The sequence below is a fragment of the Eurytemora carolleeae genome, unplaced genomic scaffold, assembly GCF_000591075.1.
Source record: "Eurytemora carolleeae unplaced genomic scaffold, Eaff_2.0 scaffold436, whole genome shotgun sequence".
NCBI lineage: Eukaryota > Metazoa > Arthropoda > Copepoda > Calanoida > Temoridae > Eurytemora > Eurytemora carolleeae.
In genome coordinates, this window is record NW_019396359.1 from 55,889 (window position 1) to 76,118 (window position 20,230).

At 32.4% G+C, this 20,230-nt stretch overlaps 1 protein-coding gene across 1 annotated transcript; it reads left to right on the plus strand.

Moving 5' to 3' along the window:
* The first annotated feature begins 266 nt into the window (after nucleotides 1-266).
* LOC111701694 (complexin-2) lies at nucleotides 267-19,538 on the plus strand. The gene is made up of 6 exons (XM_023473095.1): nucleotides 267-552; nucleotides 10,401-10,475; nucleotides 10,801-10,908; nucleotides 13,251-13,301; nucleotides 13,529-13,592; nucleotides 18,497-19,538. The coding sequence occupies exons 1-6, from the start codon at nucleotides 526-528 to the stop codon at nucleotides 18,568-18,570; spliced, it is 399 nt and encodes a 132-aa protein (XP_023328863.1). The 5' UTR covers nucleotides 267-525; the 3' UTR covers nucleotides 18,571-19,538.
* Nucleotides 19,539-20,230: the final 692 nt, after the last annotated feature.

The window sequence follows — 20,230 nt, forward strand, 5'->3', positions numbered from 1 at the left end:
AATTCCCATATGTAACTTTAAGACGGAGAAACTTTCAAATTATGTAAAATGTTCTGAAATCCAAAAATGTAAAAAATTATTGTAGAAAATTCTTCATAATGAAATTAACTAATTGAAAGATTCTAAAATCATAACAAATAACGTTTAAAGAGGCTGCTAGCGTAAATTTAAGTGATCCTCCCATGCAAAGATGGCAATGCCTCATTTACAACTGTACCCAGGAAACAGGTTAAAGAAACAAAAATATTGAAAGCAAATTTATAATTGATCAGACGAAGCTTTTGAGGGACTGTTTAAAATGGGGCATTACCATCATTGCATTGAGGGTAACTCGAAAAAACGCTTACAGTCCCTTTATTTTGAAAACAATGAAATGGAAACCTTTTAAATGTTTCAGATACCAGGAAATTGAGACAATCTCATAAATTGATCAATAAATCATTCAATCAACCAATCAATCAATCAATCGACCCTACATATCCCGTTTTCTTGAAGAACACCGTGAACCCCTGAACCTGCCTCAAGATGATGATGCTCAAGATGATGATGCCGGTAAGTCATTAAGTCTAAAGTCATGAATTCATTAAGTCATTAGGTCAATAAAGGGACTGTAACGGAAAAATTAAAGGGGTGTAGGATGAAACCTGAGAATTTCAGGCGTTAAACAATCCATATAAAACATCTATCTGATGTACATATCTCAAAAAATTGATATAAAACTGTATATGGGGGGTATAAAACTTTTATACGAAAAATCATATATATATGCAATTTGTATAAAAGTTGAAGTATTAAACAGATTATATTCAACAAATACACAACCAATCTGAAAACGACGATATCGCACAGAAGCCTGATAATCTCAGGTATTCTCCTATTATAATTTTGAAAATTTTATTTTGCATTTTTAATAGATATAATTGATAATATTATTACATATAGTTTATATAGTCCGTATTACGTCACCATGAACTTCAGCCAATGGCAGTAAAGTATCGTTGTCACGTGATACAGACGGAAATCACGTGACCAGTATACTGCATCGCCATTGGCTGAAGTTCTGGTGATAGACTATACAGACTATAAGGACTATATGTAATAATATTATCAATCATATCTATCAAAAATGCAAAATTAAAAAAATATAATAGGAGCAAACCGGAGATTCTCAGGCTCCTGTGGGATATCGTCGTTTTCAGATTGGTTGCGCATTTGTTGAATATTTTATGCAAAATTACATACATATGAATTTTCGTATAAATATGACACAGTTTTATATCAATGTCTCGAGACAGGAGCATCAGATAGATGTCTTATAGGTATTGTTCAACTCCTGAGATTCTTAGGTTTCAGCCTATACCCCTTTTCATTTTTCCTTTACAGTCCCTTTAAGACATTGAGTCATTGAGTCATTAAATCATTACGTCATTAGGCCATTAAGTCATTAAGTAATTAAGCAATTAACTCATTAAGTCTTTAATTCATAAATAATAAGTACCATTATTTCATTATGAAATCACTTCAAAAAGTCGTTAAGTCATGAAATCATGAAGTCATCATAAAACTACTTAAAGAAGTTTTAAGTATAAAATAGATAATTTATTATAAAATTGATGCAATAAGTCATCAAGTCAAGTCTTAAATAGATTAGCCATTATAGATTTAATTGAAGTCATGAAGTCATTAGTGAGTTATCAAGACTAGTAAGACACAAGTAAGTCAGTAACTTTTTCGAAAGAAATGACTGAATCATATTTGCGAATTAACAAAATTTCATTCAGCTATTATACAAAAAAGTTGTGAACAAAATAAAGGAATTGAGTTTTTGCCACAAACTCAAATATTCTGATCCCAATATCTTTGCAACCTGATGGTGCAAACCTTTGATATTTCAAACTAAGCTTATTTTTTCTTAAAGTTTTAATAGTTTGAAATATCTAAGGTCTACGACATTAAGTTACAAAGATATAGAGATTATAAAATCAGAGTTTGTGGCAAAAACTCAACTCATTAGTTCAGAAATAAGAAATGTTAAATGTTGAAAAATATTAAATTTCAACCAGTATAAGAAATCCTATAGTTGAGAATCCTTAGAACATTCCAGAAGAAAACAAAAATAATTAAATCAATAGTTTTGTTTGCGACAAACAAGTTTTTTTGTTTATTTTTCCTCATTGTGAGCAAAACTATGTGTATCTGTAATTCAACAGTACCAAGTAAAATCTTTATCTGAACAGAAATGTGGAAGATATCGTCGTTTTGACGTTTCAACAAGTTATTGATTCTGATAATTTTTCCATTTTTCTTAAAAGCAAAGTAATTTGCCACTTTGGAGAGAAACCATAAACGAAAATAAACAGTTAGAAAAATATTGATATTTAATTTAATCTTGATCAGACAAAACTTTTAAATACCATTGTAAATCAAGCGTTGTCATTTTAAACTTTTAAATCAGAGATTTCCTTTTTTATTAAGAAAAGAACTGACCTGGATTTCAAACTATGAATGTAGCTAGAGATATGAAATTCTATATTTGAAAAGTTGTTGCACCATTAGGTTGCGAATAAGAGTTTGTGGCAAGATTGTTTTATAATTTCGATTGTGCGTCCTTTAAATTGCTCTATCACACTTATTTCATAGTTCGGTCCTTGTCCCCCCCAAGCTGTGACATTCGATCAGAATTTGACCTTTCAAACAAAATTTTTTAGCCTTATCACTTTTAAACTTTTAAACAGCATTTGCGTTTTAGATTAAAAAGTAAAATCAATACTTGGCAAGTTTAAAGATTGTTGAATTATTGACCAAAACTTGTTATTGGAGTTAAATTGAAGAAACCAAAATGTAACATGATCAAACCCAACCGCCCTACTTTTCAATAAGGTAAACCCCATTAAACCCCATCATTCTGCATAGCCAGACTAAAAGAAATAATTGCAATGTCATTAGGTTCACCCTATATAATTTAAAACATATGCCAAACTCGGGTACGAACACACCTCAATGTGACTATAAGCAAAAATTGAAAGGGTAATATATCTAATCTCAGTCTAAACATTTTCTCTGAAACATAAAACACTAATTTCCAACGCATTTATGCTATGTTCACAATAAAAAACACAAAATTATATATATGTTTGTCCATCAAATGCTCAAGTGACACTACAGGAATTGTACCCTACATGGGCCGTTGCTCATTTACAAAACTAAAACTGGTTTGATGCCGGTGTCTTCTGTCTGCACAACACATAGTACACATTCAAAACCAGGGGCAACTCATCAATCAGAGGAGAATAACCCAGGGGCGGCTCACTTTCAAATAGAGACCAATTGATTGTGAACCACTTCCAAACCCAGAAAAAGAAAAAAGAAAAAGAAAATTAATTGATCGATTGTACCCCATGACCGGCGGGTTCCAGCAAGCAAACACATTTAGCCCAAAGATCAAATAAATTGATAGATAGATAGATCTGTACAATTATCCAAGATCAGACTAAGGCAAGTAACGATTAGATAACATATACACTCTTAACAAATCAAACACCGTGCATAAAAGAATATTCCAATATATATTTTATATAACAAAACAGCACTGGTAAACATTCTCCTTCTTCTTAATCTATATACATTCAGAATTCTTCCTTGAGGAATCTCATATTGGAAATCAACATCGTCGGGAAAAGCTATAACGTCATCCTTCACATCCTTCAAATAAGAAATATTTAAATGTCGTCTTATGCACAATTACCGCGTACATGTATTCAGAAAAGGTCATTGAATACATTTAACAGGGAAAAAAGTATGCTGAACATCGCCAAATAAATTCAATTTTTGAGATGCAAAATTATTAGCAGTACAAACGTATTTTTTTATATTAAATAAGATTGTTTTTATTTTTTATGGTAAAGTAACTACATTTAAAAAATTAAAAGACGACCTTTAAAAAAACTCTTTTTCAAATGGAGTACTTAGTCTGTAAAGCATGTATAATCATATGGTAGGGCGAACCGCGTCAGTTATATCTCCCTTCTATTCCTTACTCCCTGGTCCGATACCTTACTGCAGCATCAGACCATGCCCGCCTAGAAGGAGCACTCGTTCTCCTCTTAGGAGTCAGTCTACGAAATCCTGGAGCAGAGCTAACCTTGACAGAATCAGAACCCGTTTCCATCTCCCCATAACTGGAGTACTGGAGTACATCTACCTCAGGATCCTCCTCAACCATGTCCTCATCCTCATAATTATCATTATCATCCTCTTGCTCCTTCTCTGGTTCTCCTTCACACAGTTTTTCAGAACTGAATTTTTCTGTGAAAGCCTCTGGAAAACGTTCAACCTTAACCTCATCCTCAACGAAGTTTATTAAGTAAGAATATCACCCTGAAGTAACCATGTGATGTTTTGTGTTTTGCGACTAATTGGTCTCGATCTGAAAGTGAGCCGCTCCTGGATTATTCTCCTCTGATTGATGAGTTGCCCCTGGTTTTGAATGTATACTATGTGTTGTGCAGACAGAAGACACCGGCATCAAACCAGTTTTAGTTTTGTAAATGAGCAAAGGCCAGGGTATGGTACGATTCCTGTAGTTTAGTGTGACTTAAATGAATTGCTTGATACTATCAGATAATATTAGTATACAGGGTTCAGATAATATTAGTATACAGGGTTCAGATAATATTAGTATACAGGGTTCAGATAATATTAGTATACAGGGTTCAGATAATATTACTATACAGGGTTAGATAATATTAGTATACAGGGTGGTTCAGATAATATTAGTTTACAGGGTTCAGATAATATTATTAAACAGGGTTCAGATAATATAAGTATACAGGGTGGTTCAGATAATATTAGTATACAGGGTTAGATAATATTAGTATACAGGGTTCAGATAATATAAGTATACAGGGTGGTTCAGATAATATTAGTTTACAGGGTTCAGATAATATTAGTTTACAGGGTTCAGATAATATACCCCAATAGGTAATTGTGTGGTTGATAGTTTCTTAGCTGAATAGTTTGTGCAGGATAAAATAGGAGACTTGATATGACGTCATAAATATCAATTGTTCTAAGATTTGGTTCATCCAGTCGAGGTTGTGACGTCATACCTACCTTCATATCTGAACTATTTTGTATCATTTATCTACAATATGTTTTATAAATATTAAAAAGATTAGACGGAAAAAAAGTCTACATGTAGCTGGTACACAGGGTTCTATACATTCTGGGTACATTTGTTCTATTTATTCCGGTACCTGTGTTCTATGTATCCCGGACATGTGTTCTATGCATTCTGGTATACAGGGTTCTATGTATTTTGGTATATGGGGTTCTATGTATTCTGGTACATGGGTTCTATGCATTCTGGTACATGGTTTCTATGTATTCTGGTATATGGGTTCTATGTATTCTGGTATATAGGGTTCTATGCATTCTGGTATATGGGGTTCTATGTATTCTGGTACATGGGTTCTATGCATTCTGGTATATAGGGTTCTATGTATTCTGGTACATGGGGTTCTATGTATTCTGGTACATGGGTTCTATGCATTCTGGTATATAGGGTTCTATGTATTCTGGTACATATGGGTTCTATGTATTCTGGTACATGGGTTCTATGTATTCTGGTACATGGGTTCTATGCATTCTGGTATATGGGGTTCGATGTGTTCTGGTCCATGGGTTCTATGCATTCTGGTACATGGTTTTTTTTTATATTCTAGGTACATAGGGTTACTGGTACATGACATAGGATTCTATATATTCTAGGTACATAGGATTCTATTTATTCTGGTACATAGGGTTCTATATATTCTGAGCTGGGAACTTTAGAATGGGATACCATTAATCCCGACTTCTTAATCCGAATATCCAACGTGGACACTTTTGATTTCTTGCTTAATCCACTCTTTTTTGGATATAGTACAGAAAAATCAAAACCGGTTTTTTAAAATTAAGAGTCCTTCCCGTTTCTGTATTTAAATCTCAAATGGCGCGCAAAATTTCAAATTTATCGGCTTCTAATACGCGACTCTAATTGGTTGAATTTTATACACTTTTCAGGATACAAGTACAAGATTAAGTTAGTCTCGAGATCAAGAAAAAAGAGAGGATCAAGCATTAATCTCGATATCCACCATTCTAAAGTTCCGAGCTCTGGGTACATAGGGTTCTATGTGTTCTGGTACATGGGTTCTATGTATTCTAGTACATGGGTTCTATGCATTCTGGTACATGGGGTTCAATGTATTCTGGTACGTGGGTTCAGTGTATTTTGGTACATGGGTTCTATATATTCTGGTACATGGGGTTCAATGTATTCTGGTACATGGGTTCTATGTATTCTAGTACATGGGTTCTATGCATTCTGGTACATGGGTTCTATGTTTTCTGGAACATGGGTTCAGTGTATTCTGGTACACAGGTTCTATATATTCTGGCATATGGGTTCTATATATTCTGGTATATTATTCTATATATTCTGGAGCATGGGTTCAGTGTATTTTTTTACATGGGTTCTATATATTCTTGTATATGGGTTCTATGTATTCTGGTATATGGGTTCTATATATTCTGGTATATGGGTTCTATGTATTCTGGTATATGGACTCTATGTATTCTGGTTTATGGGTTCTATGTATTCTGGTACATGGGTTCTATATATTCTGGTATATGGGTTCCATGTATTCTGGTACATGGGTTCTATATATTCTGGTATATGGGTTCTATATATTCTGGTATATGGGTTCTATGCATTCTGGTATATGGTTTCTATGTATTCTGGTACAAGGATTCTATGTATTCTGGTACATGGGTTCTATATATTCTGGTATATGGGTTCCATGTATTCTGTTACATGGGTTCTATGTATTCTGGTACATGGATTCAATGTATTCTGGTATATGGGGTTCTATGTATTCTGGTATATGGGTTCTATGTATTCTGGTATATGGGTTCTATGTATTCTGGTATATGGGATTCTATGTATTCTGGTATATGGGTTCTATATATTCTGGTACAGTTCTAAACTATTAAGTTGATTGTTTTCTAACTTGTAGAGAACTTATAATGAAGTTTTCCCTTCACCAGTTCTGTATAAAAAGAGCAATAATTATATAGGGTGATTCAGGACCTAAACAATGATTGTACAGGGCAATTCAGGCCCAAACAATAATTTTACAGGGTGATTCAGGCCCAAACAATAATTATATAGGGTGATTCAGGACCTAAACAATAATTATATAGGGTGATTCAGTCCCAAGCAATAATTGTACAGGGTGATTCAGACCCAAACAATAATTATATAGGGTGATTCAGGACCTAAACAATAATTATATAGGGTGATTCAGTCCCAAGCAATAATTGTACAGGGTGATTCAGGCCCAAACAATGATTGTACAGGGTGATTCATGCCCAAACAATAATTATATAGGGTGATTCATGCCCAAACAATAATTGTGCAGGACCAAAAAATAATTATATAGGGTGATTTATGACCAAACAATGTTATATAGGGTGATTCATACCCAAACTATAATTGTGCAGGGTGATTCAGTTCCCAGCAATAATTGTACAGGGTGATTCAGCCCCAAACAATGATTGTACAGGGTGATTCATGCCCAAACAATAATTATATAGGGTGATTCATGCCCAAACAATAATTATATAGGGTGATTCATGCCCAAACAATAATTTTGCAGGGTGATTCAGGCCCAAACAATGATTGTACAGGGTGATTCAGGCCCACACAATAATTGTACAGGGTGATTCAGACCAAAACAATGATTGTACAAGGCGATTCAGGCCCAAACAATAATTTTACAGGGTGATTCAGGCCCAAACAATGATTGTACAGGGTGATTCAGGCCAAAACAATAATTGTACAGGGTGATTCATGCCCAAACAATAATTATATAGAGTGATTCATGCCTAAACAATAATTATATAGGGTGATTCTTGCCCAAACAGTAATTGTACAGGGTGATTCATGCCCAAACAATAATTGTACAGGGTGATTCAGTCCCAAGCAATAATTGTACAGGGTGATTCAGGCCCAAACAATGATTGTACAGGGTGATTAATGCCCAAACAATAATTATGTAGGGTGATTCATGCCCAAACAATAATTGTGCAGAGTGATTCAGGCCCAAACAATGATTGTACAGGGTGATTCAGGCCCAAAGAATAATTGTACAGGGTGATTCAGACCAAAACAATGATTGTACAGGGTGATTCAGGCCCAAAGAATAATTTTACAGGGTGATTCAGGCCCAAACAATGATTGTACAGGGTGATTCAGGCCAAAACAATAATTGTACAGGGTGATTCAGCCCCAAACAATAATTGTGCAGGGTGATTCAGGCCCAAACAATAATAGTACAGGGTGATTCAGGCCCAAACAATAATTGTACAGGGTGATTCAGGCCCAAAAAATAATAATACAGGATGATCCAGGCCCAAACAATAATTGTACAGGGTGATTCAGGACCAGAACAATAATTATACAGGGTGATTCAGGACTTTAACAATATTTTAACAGTTTGTTTAAATTGTATAATATATTATACACGGATGGAAAATTAAAAAACTAGACATTGTTTTGTTATTTTTATATGTATTTTTTTTTAAATCTTCTAAAAAAATAAGAACAAACTTCTGTGTTAAAATACAAAAAAGCTGGTTTTGGTAAAGAAATTGTATTTTATCATCAGTCATTTTATAAACCTTGTTTTAAGAAAAACTTATGATTACTTTTTTGTTTCATTCTATAAGTCTGAGACCGCGAAAATGAAAAATAACAATGTATTTTTTTGACATTTACAAATATATATTAATTATATATTTCTTTAGAAATTACTGGAGAGGATGGCAGGGTGTCAAAATAAAAAAATGACAAAATAAAGCTTATCATGTTGTTTTTTAAATAAAAACTGTTATAAAGTTCTAAAAGATAGCTTTTTTACATGTTCTGTTGTATTATGAAATATATTGTATTATGAATAAGCTTGTAAATTGTTCTAGACTAGTTTTTTAGTATAGTAAGTAATTATTTATCAAATACATAGAAAACTAAGTGTTTAAGGAGAAAATATTTGAAAACATCCAAAAATAGAGGTTGTGGGAATATTTCTCCCCAATTCTTAAAAAGTATAAAAAATAAAAGGAAAAGGAAAGGAAGTTACATATTTTTGTTTACATTATATTAAATATAAACTACTATCCAGTACTATAAACTAATAGCTGAATAGAAGTTAATGAATATTCCGGATTACAAGATATTTATCTAATTTGTTATTATCATATATATATACATATATAGCTATAAAGCAATAATCAGAACAGCTTCTCAGTTTTCATATTTATTAATACAAATTGTTTCAGATCTCTCGATCCTCATCAGTCAATAAACATGGGTTATGTTAATATCAATAATGAATATATGAATATATATATATATTCGGTAACATTTCCTTTAATTAGTTATATATTCGCATTCTTTTTTCACAATGTTTTTAAATTGTACTTTTTTATAATTTTTGTTAAATAAAATGGTACGAGGCATAGCAAATAATTTCAAATGTTCATCTTTTTATCTCCTTTATCCATCTGCACGTCTGTAGTTTTTCTTTTTCTTGCCTCCCTTTCCCCGTCCAATTATGGCGCTGCTTTTAAAAGAATATTTTACTTTAAAAAAAGTTTTTAAACTATAGTTCTAGAATTTGAAATCCTGCAAAAACCAGTAAAAAAAGTGTTTTCCAGTTTTCAACTCTAAATCTTGTGTGAAAAGTGTAAAAATATTAAAACAAATCAAAATTAGTTTGTTGCAACTAAAAATTTCATATTTTTGTAAAAATTTTATTCAGTTTTTCATAAAATACGGAACTGCTACAAATAAAAGAGAAACTCTGAAAAGATTAAACTTTTTAAATTGCTATTTAGGGGTTTATCAGGTTAAAATTGTTCAATAATATTTTTAACGATCATGGATTATCTTTTTAATTGGCATAAATCAGGTTACACAGAAAATAGACCACCAACTGATCCAACTTAATTAGGAGATATTTTAGATTGCGCAGGTTAAAAGGTTAGGATTAAAATGTATATTGTGTGTATTCAAATCTAAATGTTAAAAGCTTGAAACGACTATGAATGAGATAGTCAGGGGCAGCCGTAGTACATTTGAATTTCCGAGCCGGATCAACCTTTCCGGTCCCAATTTGTACTGTATCGCCCGGACATTGGGTAAATAAAGGAGACACTCAATAGAACTAGCCGGTGCAACAATGTTGACGTGGTCAGACTTTAGGTTGAATTTACTTTTACTAAAGGGTGAGAGGTGCGTGTAGAAATAGGAATATCTCATTCATTCTTAATTAGATATCTTAATGAATTCTGTTTAGTCAATGCCGAAGATGCCAGGAGGGGATGAGAAAAAAGAGGAAACAGCAGAAAGTAAAGAAGAAGCAGCAGAACAGGTTGGTCAACTGTTTTTCTGTTTTTTTTTTTTGCTTCTATTCAATTTACTATTTTCTATTCTCTATTTGCTAAATCTTCTGTTTTCTGTTTCAAATTTTCTGTTTTCTTATTTTTTTTATTTTCTTTGCTCTATTTTCTGTTTTCTGTTTTCCGTTTTCTGTTGTATAATTTATAATTTCTGTTTTCTGTTTTCTGTTTTCTTTTTTCTATTATTTTCTGTTTTCTGTTTTCTGTTTTCTGTTTTCTGTTTTCTGTTTTCTGTTTTCTGTTTTCTGTTTTCTGTTTTCTGTTTTCTGTTTTCTGTTTTGAATAAAAATATTCCAGGAGAGATTAAGGCAAGCTGCGATAAAGGAGAAGGAGAAGGAGAGAAGGGAACATTATCAGAAACAGAGAGATGTCGCTAAATCAGAGAGATCGAAGATCAGAGAAAAGGTTAGCCATAGTTTCTGTCATGTGTCTATCTGTCTAACATTTTATCTGTCTATCATTTTATCTGTCTATCTATCATTTTATCTGTATGTCTGTCCATCTGTCTACCTGTTTATCTGTCTATTTGTCTATCTTTCTATCTGTCTATCTGTCTATCTGTCTATCTGTCTATCTGTCTATCTGTCTCTCTGTCTATCTGTCTATCTGTTTATCTGTCTATCTGTATATATGTCTATCTGTCTATCTATCTATCTATCTGTCGATCTGTCTATCTGTCTATCTGTCTATCTGTCTATCTGTCTATCTGTCTATCTGTCTATCTTTCTATCTGTCTATCTGTCTATATGTCTATCTTGCTATCTGTCTATATGTCTATCTTTCTATCTGTCTATCTGTCTATCTTCCTATCTGTCTATCTTTCTATCTGTCTATGTCTATATGTCTATCTGTTTATATGTCTATATGTCTATCTTTCTATCTGTCATATGTCTATTTGTCTATCTGTCTATTCGTCTATCTGTATATCTGTCTATCTTTTTATCTGTATTTCTGTCTATTTGTTTACCCTGTATGTCTATCTGTCTATATGTCTATCTGTCTCTTTGTTTATTTTTTCATCTGTCTATTTGTCTATCTTTATATCTTTATATCTAAATATCTGTATATTTGTGTTTCTGAATATATATCTATCTATCTATCAGTTTATTGCTATCTATCTGTTTATCTCTACCTATCGTTCTAGCACTATCTATATGTTTAATTCTATTTGTCTGTCTATCTATCTATCTGTCTTTTTGGCTATCTGGGTATCTATCTATCTGTATATCTAACTATATGTCTACCTGTTCATCTGTTATATCTCTATCTATCTATATGTCTACCTGTTCACCTGTTATATCTCTATCTATCTCTCTATCTATCTATCTATCTATCTATCTATCTATCTATCTATCTATCTATCTATCTATCTATCTATCTATCTATCTATCTATCTATCTGACTATCTATCTGTTTATCTTTATCTTTCTGTCTCTCTGTCTATCTATCTATCTGTTTATCTCTGTCTATTTATCTATCTGTTTATCTCTGTCTATCTATCTGTATATATTTTTAAAAAGTACAAAATCGGAAAATAATCTTTTTCTATCACGTTCAAAGACGTTAATAATAAATATAATATAAATAGAGCATCTTATAAATAATATAATATACATAGAGCATCTTATAAATATGAATAATATAATATACATAGAGCATCTTATAAATATAAATAATATAATATACATAGAGCATCTTATAAATATAAATAATATAATATACATAGAGCACCTTATAAATATAAATAATATTATGTATAGAGAGCATCTAAGCCCACGTTTATTCGCTATCAACAAAGTGCTTTAACCAATTAAAGAATAAATCATGAAACATAGAATTATGCACATTTGTTTCATGTAATATGCGTACAATATTCTGTTTCACTAAGACGACCTTGAATATCTATAAATATTGTCTATAATGCGTCAAATGCAGAGAAAACAAAGTGGAAAAAAACAAATGTTCTGGGAAGATTTTAAAAATACAATTATAAGGTTCACGAATTCTTCTAAACCTTGAAACGGGCAGAGCTAAAAAAATTCATCTGCGTCAAATCTTGAGGAAGTTTTGAAAATGAACTAATGAATAACTACATTAATTTATGTAACTGTGAAACTATATTAATAACTTAATTTTATGCGGTATATGATCGTCAAAATAAAAATATCCAAATAATGTAATTAAAAATCTATTTCCACAAAATTCCTTTCTTTCATTCATCTTATTCTGACAATGCGGGCTACAGTGATTTATGTTTCTAGAATTTACATGTTTAGGACTACAATAAATAAAAGTAAGGAGATAATATTAAAGGCTAAGGCGTTGCGAAATATAAAGTCGACCAAGTCGTAAAGACTGATGAAACTTTGAAGGGAGTGTTCTTAAAAAATAAAAGGCGGTGTAGGCATACGGCGAAAAAATAATTTTGATCGCTACTAATCTCACGTTCATCTGTTGTGTCTATAAGGAGAAAATTGTTAAAAATGTCTAATCCTGAATAACGTACCATCCATATAAATCCAGATAGTTAAATATCCACAACTCGGATCGTATAAAAGCAATTTAGTTTCAAACAAATCATTCAGATATTACAACCTTTAGTCATTGTTTATTTTTTATAACTTTAGAAGACTTTTTTCCAAAATTATTCAGGGAAAAACCTATACATATTTTTATCTTACTGAAACTGTAACTGCTACTGCTAGTAATATCTGAACAATTCCTTTAATTTCATAATTTTGTTTCAGTATAAGCTAGATGCTACCCCTGAACCTAGCGACGAGGAGGAGGAAAGTGAGGTCAGGATTATTATCATTATTATTATTATTATTATTATCATTACTATTGTTATTATTATTATTATTATCATTATTATTATTATTATTAATATTATTATTATTATTATTGTTGATGTTATTATGAAAATCATGTTAAAGACGATAAAGAATTAAAAAATTGAAGGTGTGGAGGAAGATATGAATATGATGTGGCGTGAAGCAGTGTTAATTTTACAAAGTTTGTCTAGGATGATGAGGATGATGGATTCGGTTCATCCAAGAAGAAGGATGAGGATCTAGACCCAGCAGCAAGTAGGTTTATTCATCCTTTATCATCCTTTATCATCCTTAATCATCCTTTATCATCCTTTATCATCCTTTATCATCCTTTATCATCCTTTATCATCCTTTATCATCCTTTATCATCCGTTATCATCCTTTATCATCTTTTATCATCCTTTATCATCCTTCATCATCCTTTATCATTCTTTATCATCCTTCATCATCCTTTATCATCCTTTATCATCCTTTATCGTCCTTTATCATCCTTTATCATCCTTTATCATCCTTTATCATCCTTTATCATCCTTTATCATCCTTTATCATCCTTTATCACCCTTCATCATCCTTTATCATCGTTTATCATTCTTTATCATCGTTTATCATCCTTTATCATTTTTAGATAAATATTTAGCACTTGTCATAGGGACTATAAAGTATCCCTCCATTTAAAGATTAGCGCAAAATCCTTTAACTGAGTAATAATGCGGAAGATATCGTCGTTTCTATATTTTGGAAGAAGATTATTTCGATCAATTTCTTCCTTCTCTCTGCGATATAAATCCGCGAATCCCTTTTCTAATAAACAGAAAATGAAGAAGATCAATTTTCAATTAGGAAAAAGGATATCTCCATCATTTATCTAAGGTTAGAGGGTACCCTTGTGAATCGGGCGGGGAATCTCTTAAATGTCTGCACCTGAAATTACGTCAACAAAATAAACTTATAAATGTTTAAAAATGAAATACCAAAAATATTGTTAGTTAGCTGTATAGCTACTGCAGATGCAATATAGATTTTTTTTCGGGTTGGGGAGTGGTAGGTGGGGAATCATTAACAACAAGTTATTTGTCGATATTCAGGTTTTTTACGTTTATAAAGTCTATATTTTTTAAAGGTTTCAGACAAAAAAAGCCTCGCGCGTTTGGTCCTTATAAAAAGACCTATTCGGTTCAGCAGTTTTAAGCTATAATCAAAATAATTAAGATTTACTACAGTGATAATCAGATCTGGAATAGGAAGTCGACTTTTAAACTCAAGTTATGTCTTTAAACAGTCATATGATGAAAATGAGGCACACCGATTGCATGCAGTGTAAACAGACCTATTTCACTTAATAATTAATTTAATAACTTACTGGCAAAGCTATTTGCTCCGTAACAACATTAACAACATTAAATGCAGTTCAATATTGCTCCAATGTCGTCTTTATATTCTACAGTTTTCTGGTTACCAGTTATCACTGCACAAATGGACGCGAGAAAATAAAATAAAATTGTTTTTATTTTGTAAAAACATTTATTAATTAAATGGTAAATGGAAAATCGTCGTTAAACTTTCCTCTAATTTTACAGAACAAGTCATGATGCTTCAATCCCTTTCCCTTTGGTACTGTTTCTTTTTATGATAATTTACCTACAAGTCAGAACTATAGTACGTAGAACTTTACAGCATAAAATCTTGCTCATCCTACTATATCGAGGAGAGTCAACTTGCTTTCGATGTTAGGTACTTTCCCAAAAGATTGTCCCAAGTGTCAACTTCCCAAATGTGCAATTTCCCAAGCGGCAACTTCCCAAGTCTGTCCTAGACGCAGCGCTCGCCCCCCAGCGCATCCTAGCCTTGTCCCTCACCCCCCATCCCATCATAGCCGCAGTGCTCGGCCCCCATAGCAGCTTGCGGCGCCTCCAAGAGCCTAAAAATCTTTGGGAAGTTGCCGCTTGAGAAGTTGCCACTTGGGAAATTGCCACTTGGGAAGTCGGTCTAAGGAAAATGCCCTAACACCATTTGCATTACCGTTTCGTACTTATCTATTCCTTTTCCTATCCTAACTTTTTTTTAGGGCTTATTAATTTGGCTGTTGGGGCAGGCAGTTTTGCTTGGTTTAGACTTTCAGTGCTATATGATTTTTTTTCCGGGATAGAGAACTCGTTTCTAAACTACTTTAGCCTTTTGTCAATCATTTTCCTATAAATTTCAACAAATGTTCTAATAAAATTGCTATGTTGTATTATTTAAAGAAAAATATTTTCCATTCTTCGCCATCTGTCTTTTGTAAAAGTTTTGACACAAACTGGGTTAAAGCATTATACAAAACTTTACAAAATAAATATTTAAGGAAGAGAGGAGGAAAGTTATTGGCAATATGGACTAAAAAAGAACATTTTGAGAAAAAATGATTATTTGAACTCATAAAATGAAATCTGATTCATGCCCCTCATTCGAAACCAACTTTAATTTTTTAGTTGTTGTCATGTAGGCCGCCATATATCTGTGCGAGACAAACTGTTCAGTAGTTATTTTGGAAATTATTATCTTTGAGTACAAAATTACTAACTTATTTCAAGTTAGATTTTGTATCCTGACAATTCGAAAAACTCTGTCTATCCGGTCCCGACAATTCTCTGACAATCTTGACAATTCTGTCGATCCGGTCCCGACAATTCTCTGACAATCTTTACAATTCTGTCGATCCGGTCCCGACAATTCTCTGGCAATCTTGACAATTCTGTCGATCCGGTCCCGACAATTCTCTGACAATCTTGACAATTCTGTCGATCCGGTCCGACAATCTTGAAAATTCTGTCGATCCGGTCCCGACAATTCTCTGACAATCTTGATAATTCTGTCGATCCGGTCCAGACAATTCTCTGACAATCTTGATAATTCTGTCGATCCGACAATCCTGATATTCCTCTCTAATGAAATCATTGCAAAGTTATGTGTGAACGGAACACTACATGTTCCTCTTCCTTGATCTCGTTCCTGGGGAGCTAAGTTGTTCCTCTGCCCAGATATCGTTCCGGGGGGGGGGAGGCTAAGTTGTTCCCCTTACCTAATCTCGTTCCTAGGGAGCTAAGTTGTTCCTCTTCTCTGATCTCGTTCCTAGGAAGCTAAGTTGTTCCTCTTCCCTGATCTCGTTCCTAGGAAGCTATAAGTTGTTCCTCTTCCCTGATCTCGTTCCTGGGGAGTTAAGTTGTTCCTCTTCCCTGATCCCGTTCCTAGGAACTAGAAAATATGAGTTTGTGACAAAAACTCAATTCCTTTTGTTCATCATTTATCAGCACTCTCTGTCAGCCAATTATTAATGTTTCAAATATGTTGTGTTTGTGTACTATTGTTTACTCCAGAAGAGTAAATATTACAAGAGACCTGTGAAGATATATATCCAACCAGCACTGAGGAGTGTAGTTTACATATTCTAGAATATAATCTGCCAAATGGAAGGAAATCTCAACATTTAGGAATAAATTCTAATGCTGGTTTTACTGCAAACAATAACGAAGATCAATTCTAGGCAGGGCCGGTGGTCCGGGTCGGGCAATCGTTATCTGTTTTTTGTTTACAACAATAAACTCATAATGAAGGGAGGGGGGGGGGGGGCGGGTATGTAAACACACTAACAAACCAACAAATATTCATTTTTAAAACTAATGATGTGTTTTCATTAGATATTGCTTTTGGAGAGTATGTCAGGTATTAATTACAATCATAGAGATTATAGAAATTATAGAGATTATAGAGATAATAGAGATAATAGAAATTATAGAGATTATTGAGAAAATAGAGATTATAAAAATTATAGAGATTATAGAGATAATAGAGATAATAGAAATTATAGAGATTATAGAAATAATAGAGATAATAGAGATTATAGAAATAATAGAGATAATAGAGATTATAGAGATTATAGAGATATACATATACATTAAAGAGATCATAAAGATACATTAAAGAGATCATAAAGATTATAAATAAATTATAAAGATAATAGTGATTATAGAGATAATAGAGATTTTAAAGATCAAAGATATTATAAAAATCATAGAGATTATAGAGATAATAGAGATTCTAAAGATCATAGAGATTACATAGATCATAAAGATTATAGAAATTATATAGATCATAAAGATCATAGCAATTATAGAGATTATAGAGATTATAGAGATTATAGAGATTATAGAGATTATTGAGATTATAGAGATAACAAAGATTAGAAAGATTATAGAAACTATCGAGATTATAGAGATTATAGATATAATTGAGATTATAGAAATTATCGAGATTATAGAGATTATAGATATACTAGAGATTATAGAGATAACAAAGATTATAGAGATTATTGATATACTAGAAATTATAGAGATTATGTAGAGTACAGAGATTATAGAGATTATAGAGATTATAGACATTATAGAGATTATGTAGAGAACAGAGATTATAGAGATTATGGAGATCATAGAGATCCTAGAGATACTAGAGATTATAGAGATATTAGAGATACTAGAGATCATAGAGATACTAGAGATTATAGAGATATTAGAGATACTAGAGATCATAGAGAAATTAGTGTAAACGGACCTATTTCCATTAAAAATCATTTTCAGGCTAAAACTATTTGTATGTTTTAAACTAACATTGAACACAAAAAGAAGGAAAAAATATAAATGAATTGTCGTCTTAACACTACATTCTACATGGGGACCATTGAATTACTGTTCTGCTTCTTTTCTCAGGTTATTTATTAAAATGTTTTGGAGTTGTTTTTCAAGTTAAGATAAAAAATTTCTCTCTACAAATATAAATAATTAAAAAGCCTTTTAGATTATAAATGATTGAGTCAACTTTCATTAAAAATAACATTTTTTAAAGTTTTTATCTGGTTTTATCTTCTCGTTTAATCAAGAAAGGAGATTATGAGATTTTATATATTTGTCTTGAATCCCAAAACTAAATTAACGTCAATTTTTCTCAATGCCCCGTCAAATTACTTAGGGTTAGGTTAGGTTTTCTAAGGCCCCGCAGCCTACGAGAGTGGGTGAGCGCTGCGACTACAGGGTCCAGCACTGCAGATTGACAATAGCAAAAACGAATTAGCGCCATTTATGATCTGTGTTGATCACGTTTTATAAACTAAATCTTAATTTTATTTCTAGAAGCTAAGGCGTTGGCTGAGAAACAGATGAATGAAGCAATGGCGATGGCGCAGGGCAAATGTGTTCTTCAATAAACCAGAAATATATATCGAAGAAAAATCTCAAAATAGACCAGCATCAGCTCTCATAGGAATCAAATACTCAATGGGTTGGGCCTTCAGGCCTTTAAGGGTGAGAATATGAAAATTTAAATATTTGTTTTTTTTCGCCGCAAATAAAATCCAATTGCCGAGTCTAATTTATTTATTCATAAAATTAGATAAACACCCCAAAAATTGTTAATTGCGAAAAGATCCTTGATTAAAATATTATTTTCTCCAGATAACATCTCAATTTACTCCCAACTGATATAATTATATCATAAATATAAAGATAATTGATACAATTCTTAAGTAATCTATACCATAACCAGAGGCGTCTTCAGGGGGGGGGCCTATTGGGGCTAAGCCCCCCCGGGACCATTGACATCTATTGATTTCAGGGGATTTTCATGCCCCAATGGGTGCTGAGTCTCCCCACCTGGAAAGAACACTTTTTTAAGCCCACCTGAACAAATTCCTGAATACGCCCCTGACCATAACATGGTTCGGATCCCCCCCCCCCTCATTTACAAAACTTCCAGTTTCGGCCTGGTTGTTAAGACAGGGGAAATATTATTTTTAAAAGTTCTATTTTCTCCTTGACTATATATTTACCAAGATATATTGATATTACCTATTATTATCTTATTTGAGAGGAGGGGTGGGGGACCCCTCCTCTCAAATAAGATAATAATTCTTTTTAACCCCCCGGCTCACCCAATCAAGTGAAACCTCCTCGGCTCTCAATTTTCATAAATCAGAATGCATTTAAATTCTTGGATTTCAGGTCTAAGAACAAGGTTATCTAAACTGCATTTTTATGCATAGATATCATAAAATATTGTGCTTACAATCTTTAGAAAACTAAAGATATTAATCCGTTAGTAGAGACTTTGGGGTTTAAATAAGAACTTACCCAATCTTTGATTTTTCTTCACCAAAAAGGAAGAAATTAAGAAAATTTTAAAAAAAAGTTTAGTTTTCATAATCAGAAGCAAAAGGATGCATAAAAAATCTTTCAACGTTTTTTTGCTGGGAAATAAAGTTAGTTCCAATTTTTTTAAAAAACAAACTGAGCTGAAAACTTTAGAATGGTGAATATCGAGATCAATGCTTGCTTGATCCTCTCTTTTTCTTAATCTCGAGACTAACCTAATCTTGTACTTGTATCCTGAAAAGTGTATAAAATTCAACCAATCAGAGTCGCGTTTCAGAAGCCGGGAAATTTGAAATTTTGCCCCCCATTTAAGATTACTATACAGAAACGGAAGGGACTCTCAAATTTTGAATTTTGAAAAACCAGTCTTTGATTTTTCGTACTGTATCCAAAAAAGAGTGGATTAAGCAGGAAATTAAAAGTGTCCACATTGGATATTCGGATTAATTGCAGTCGGGATTAAAGGTATCCCATTCTAAAGTTCCCAACTCTATTGTTTTAAGTATATAAAATTTGAAGATTTTGCAGTGGAATTCAAATCTCACAAATAAGTATAATTTTCTGACAACCAAAGTTTATTGAGTGTCTCTGTATTCACTTTAGTGTAATGTTTATGAATACAACCGAGTTGATAATTGTTTTAAACAATGTATTCAACGAATTTTAAATCTGTTATCTGCTGTTCAAAACAATTTCATTGTTCAATTTTAAACTTTA

What these genes read in the sequence shown, in the direction of transcription:
- LOC111701694 (XM_023473095.1), top strand. Translation starts at nt 526, where the DNA reads ATGATGATGCTCAAGATGATGATGCCG. An exon ending in TGCTCAAGATGATGATGCCG is followed by an intron (nt 553 to 10,400) that starts GTAAGTCATTAA and finishes AATTCTGTTTAG; the next exon opens with TCAATGCCGAAGATGCCAGG. An exon ending in GATCGAAGATCAGAGAAAAG is followed by an intron (nt 10,909 to 13,250) that starts GTTAGCCATAGT and finishes ATTTTGTTTCAG; the next exon opens with TATAAGCTAGATGCTACCCC.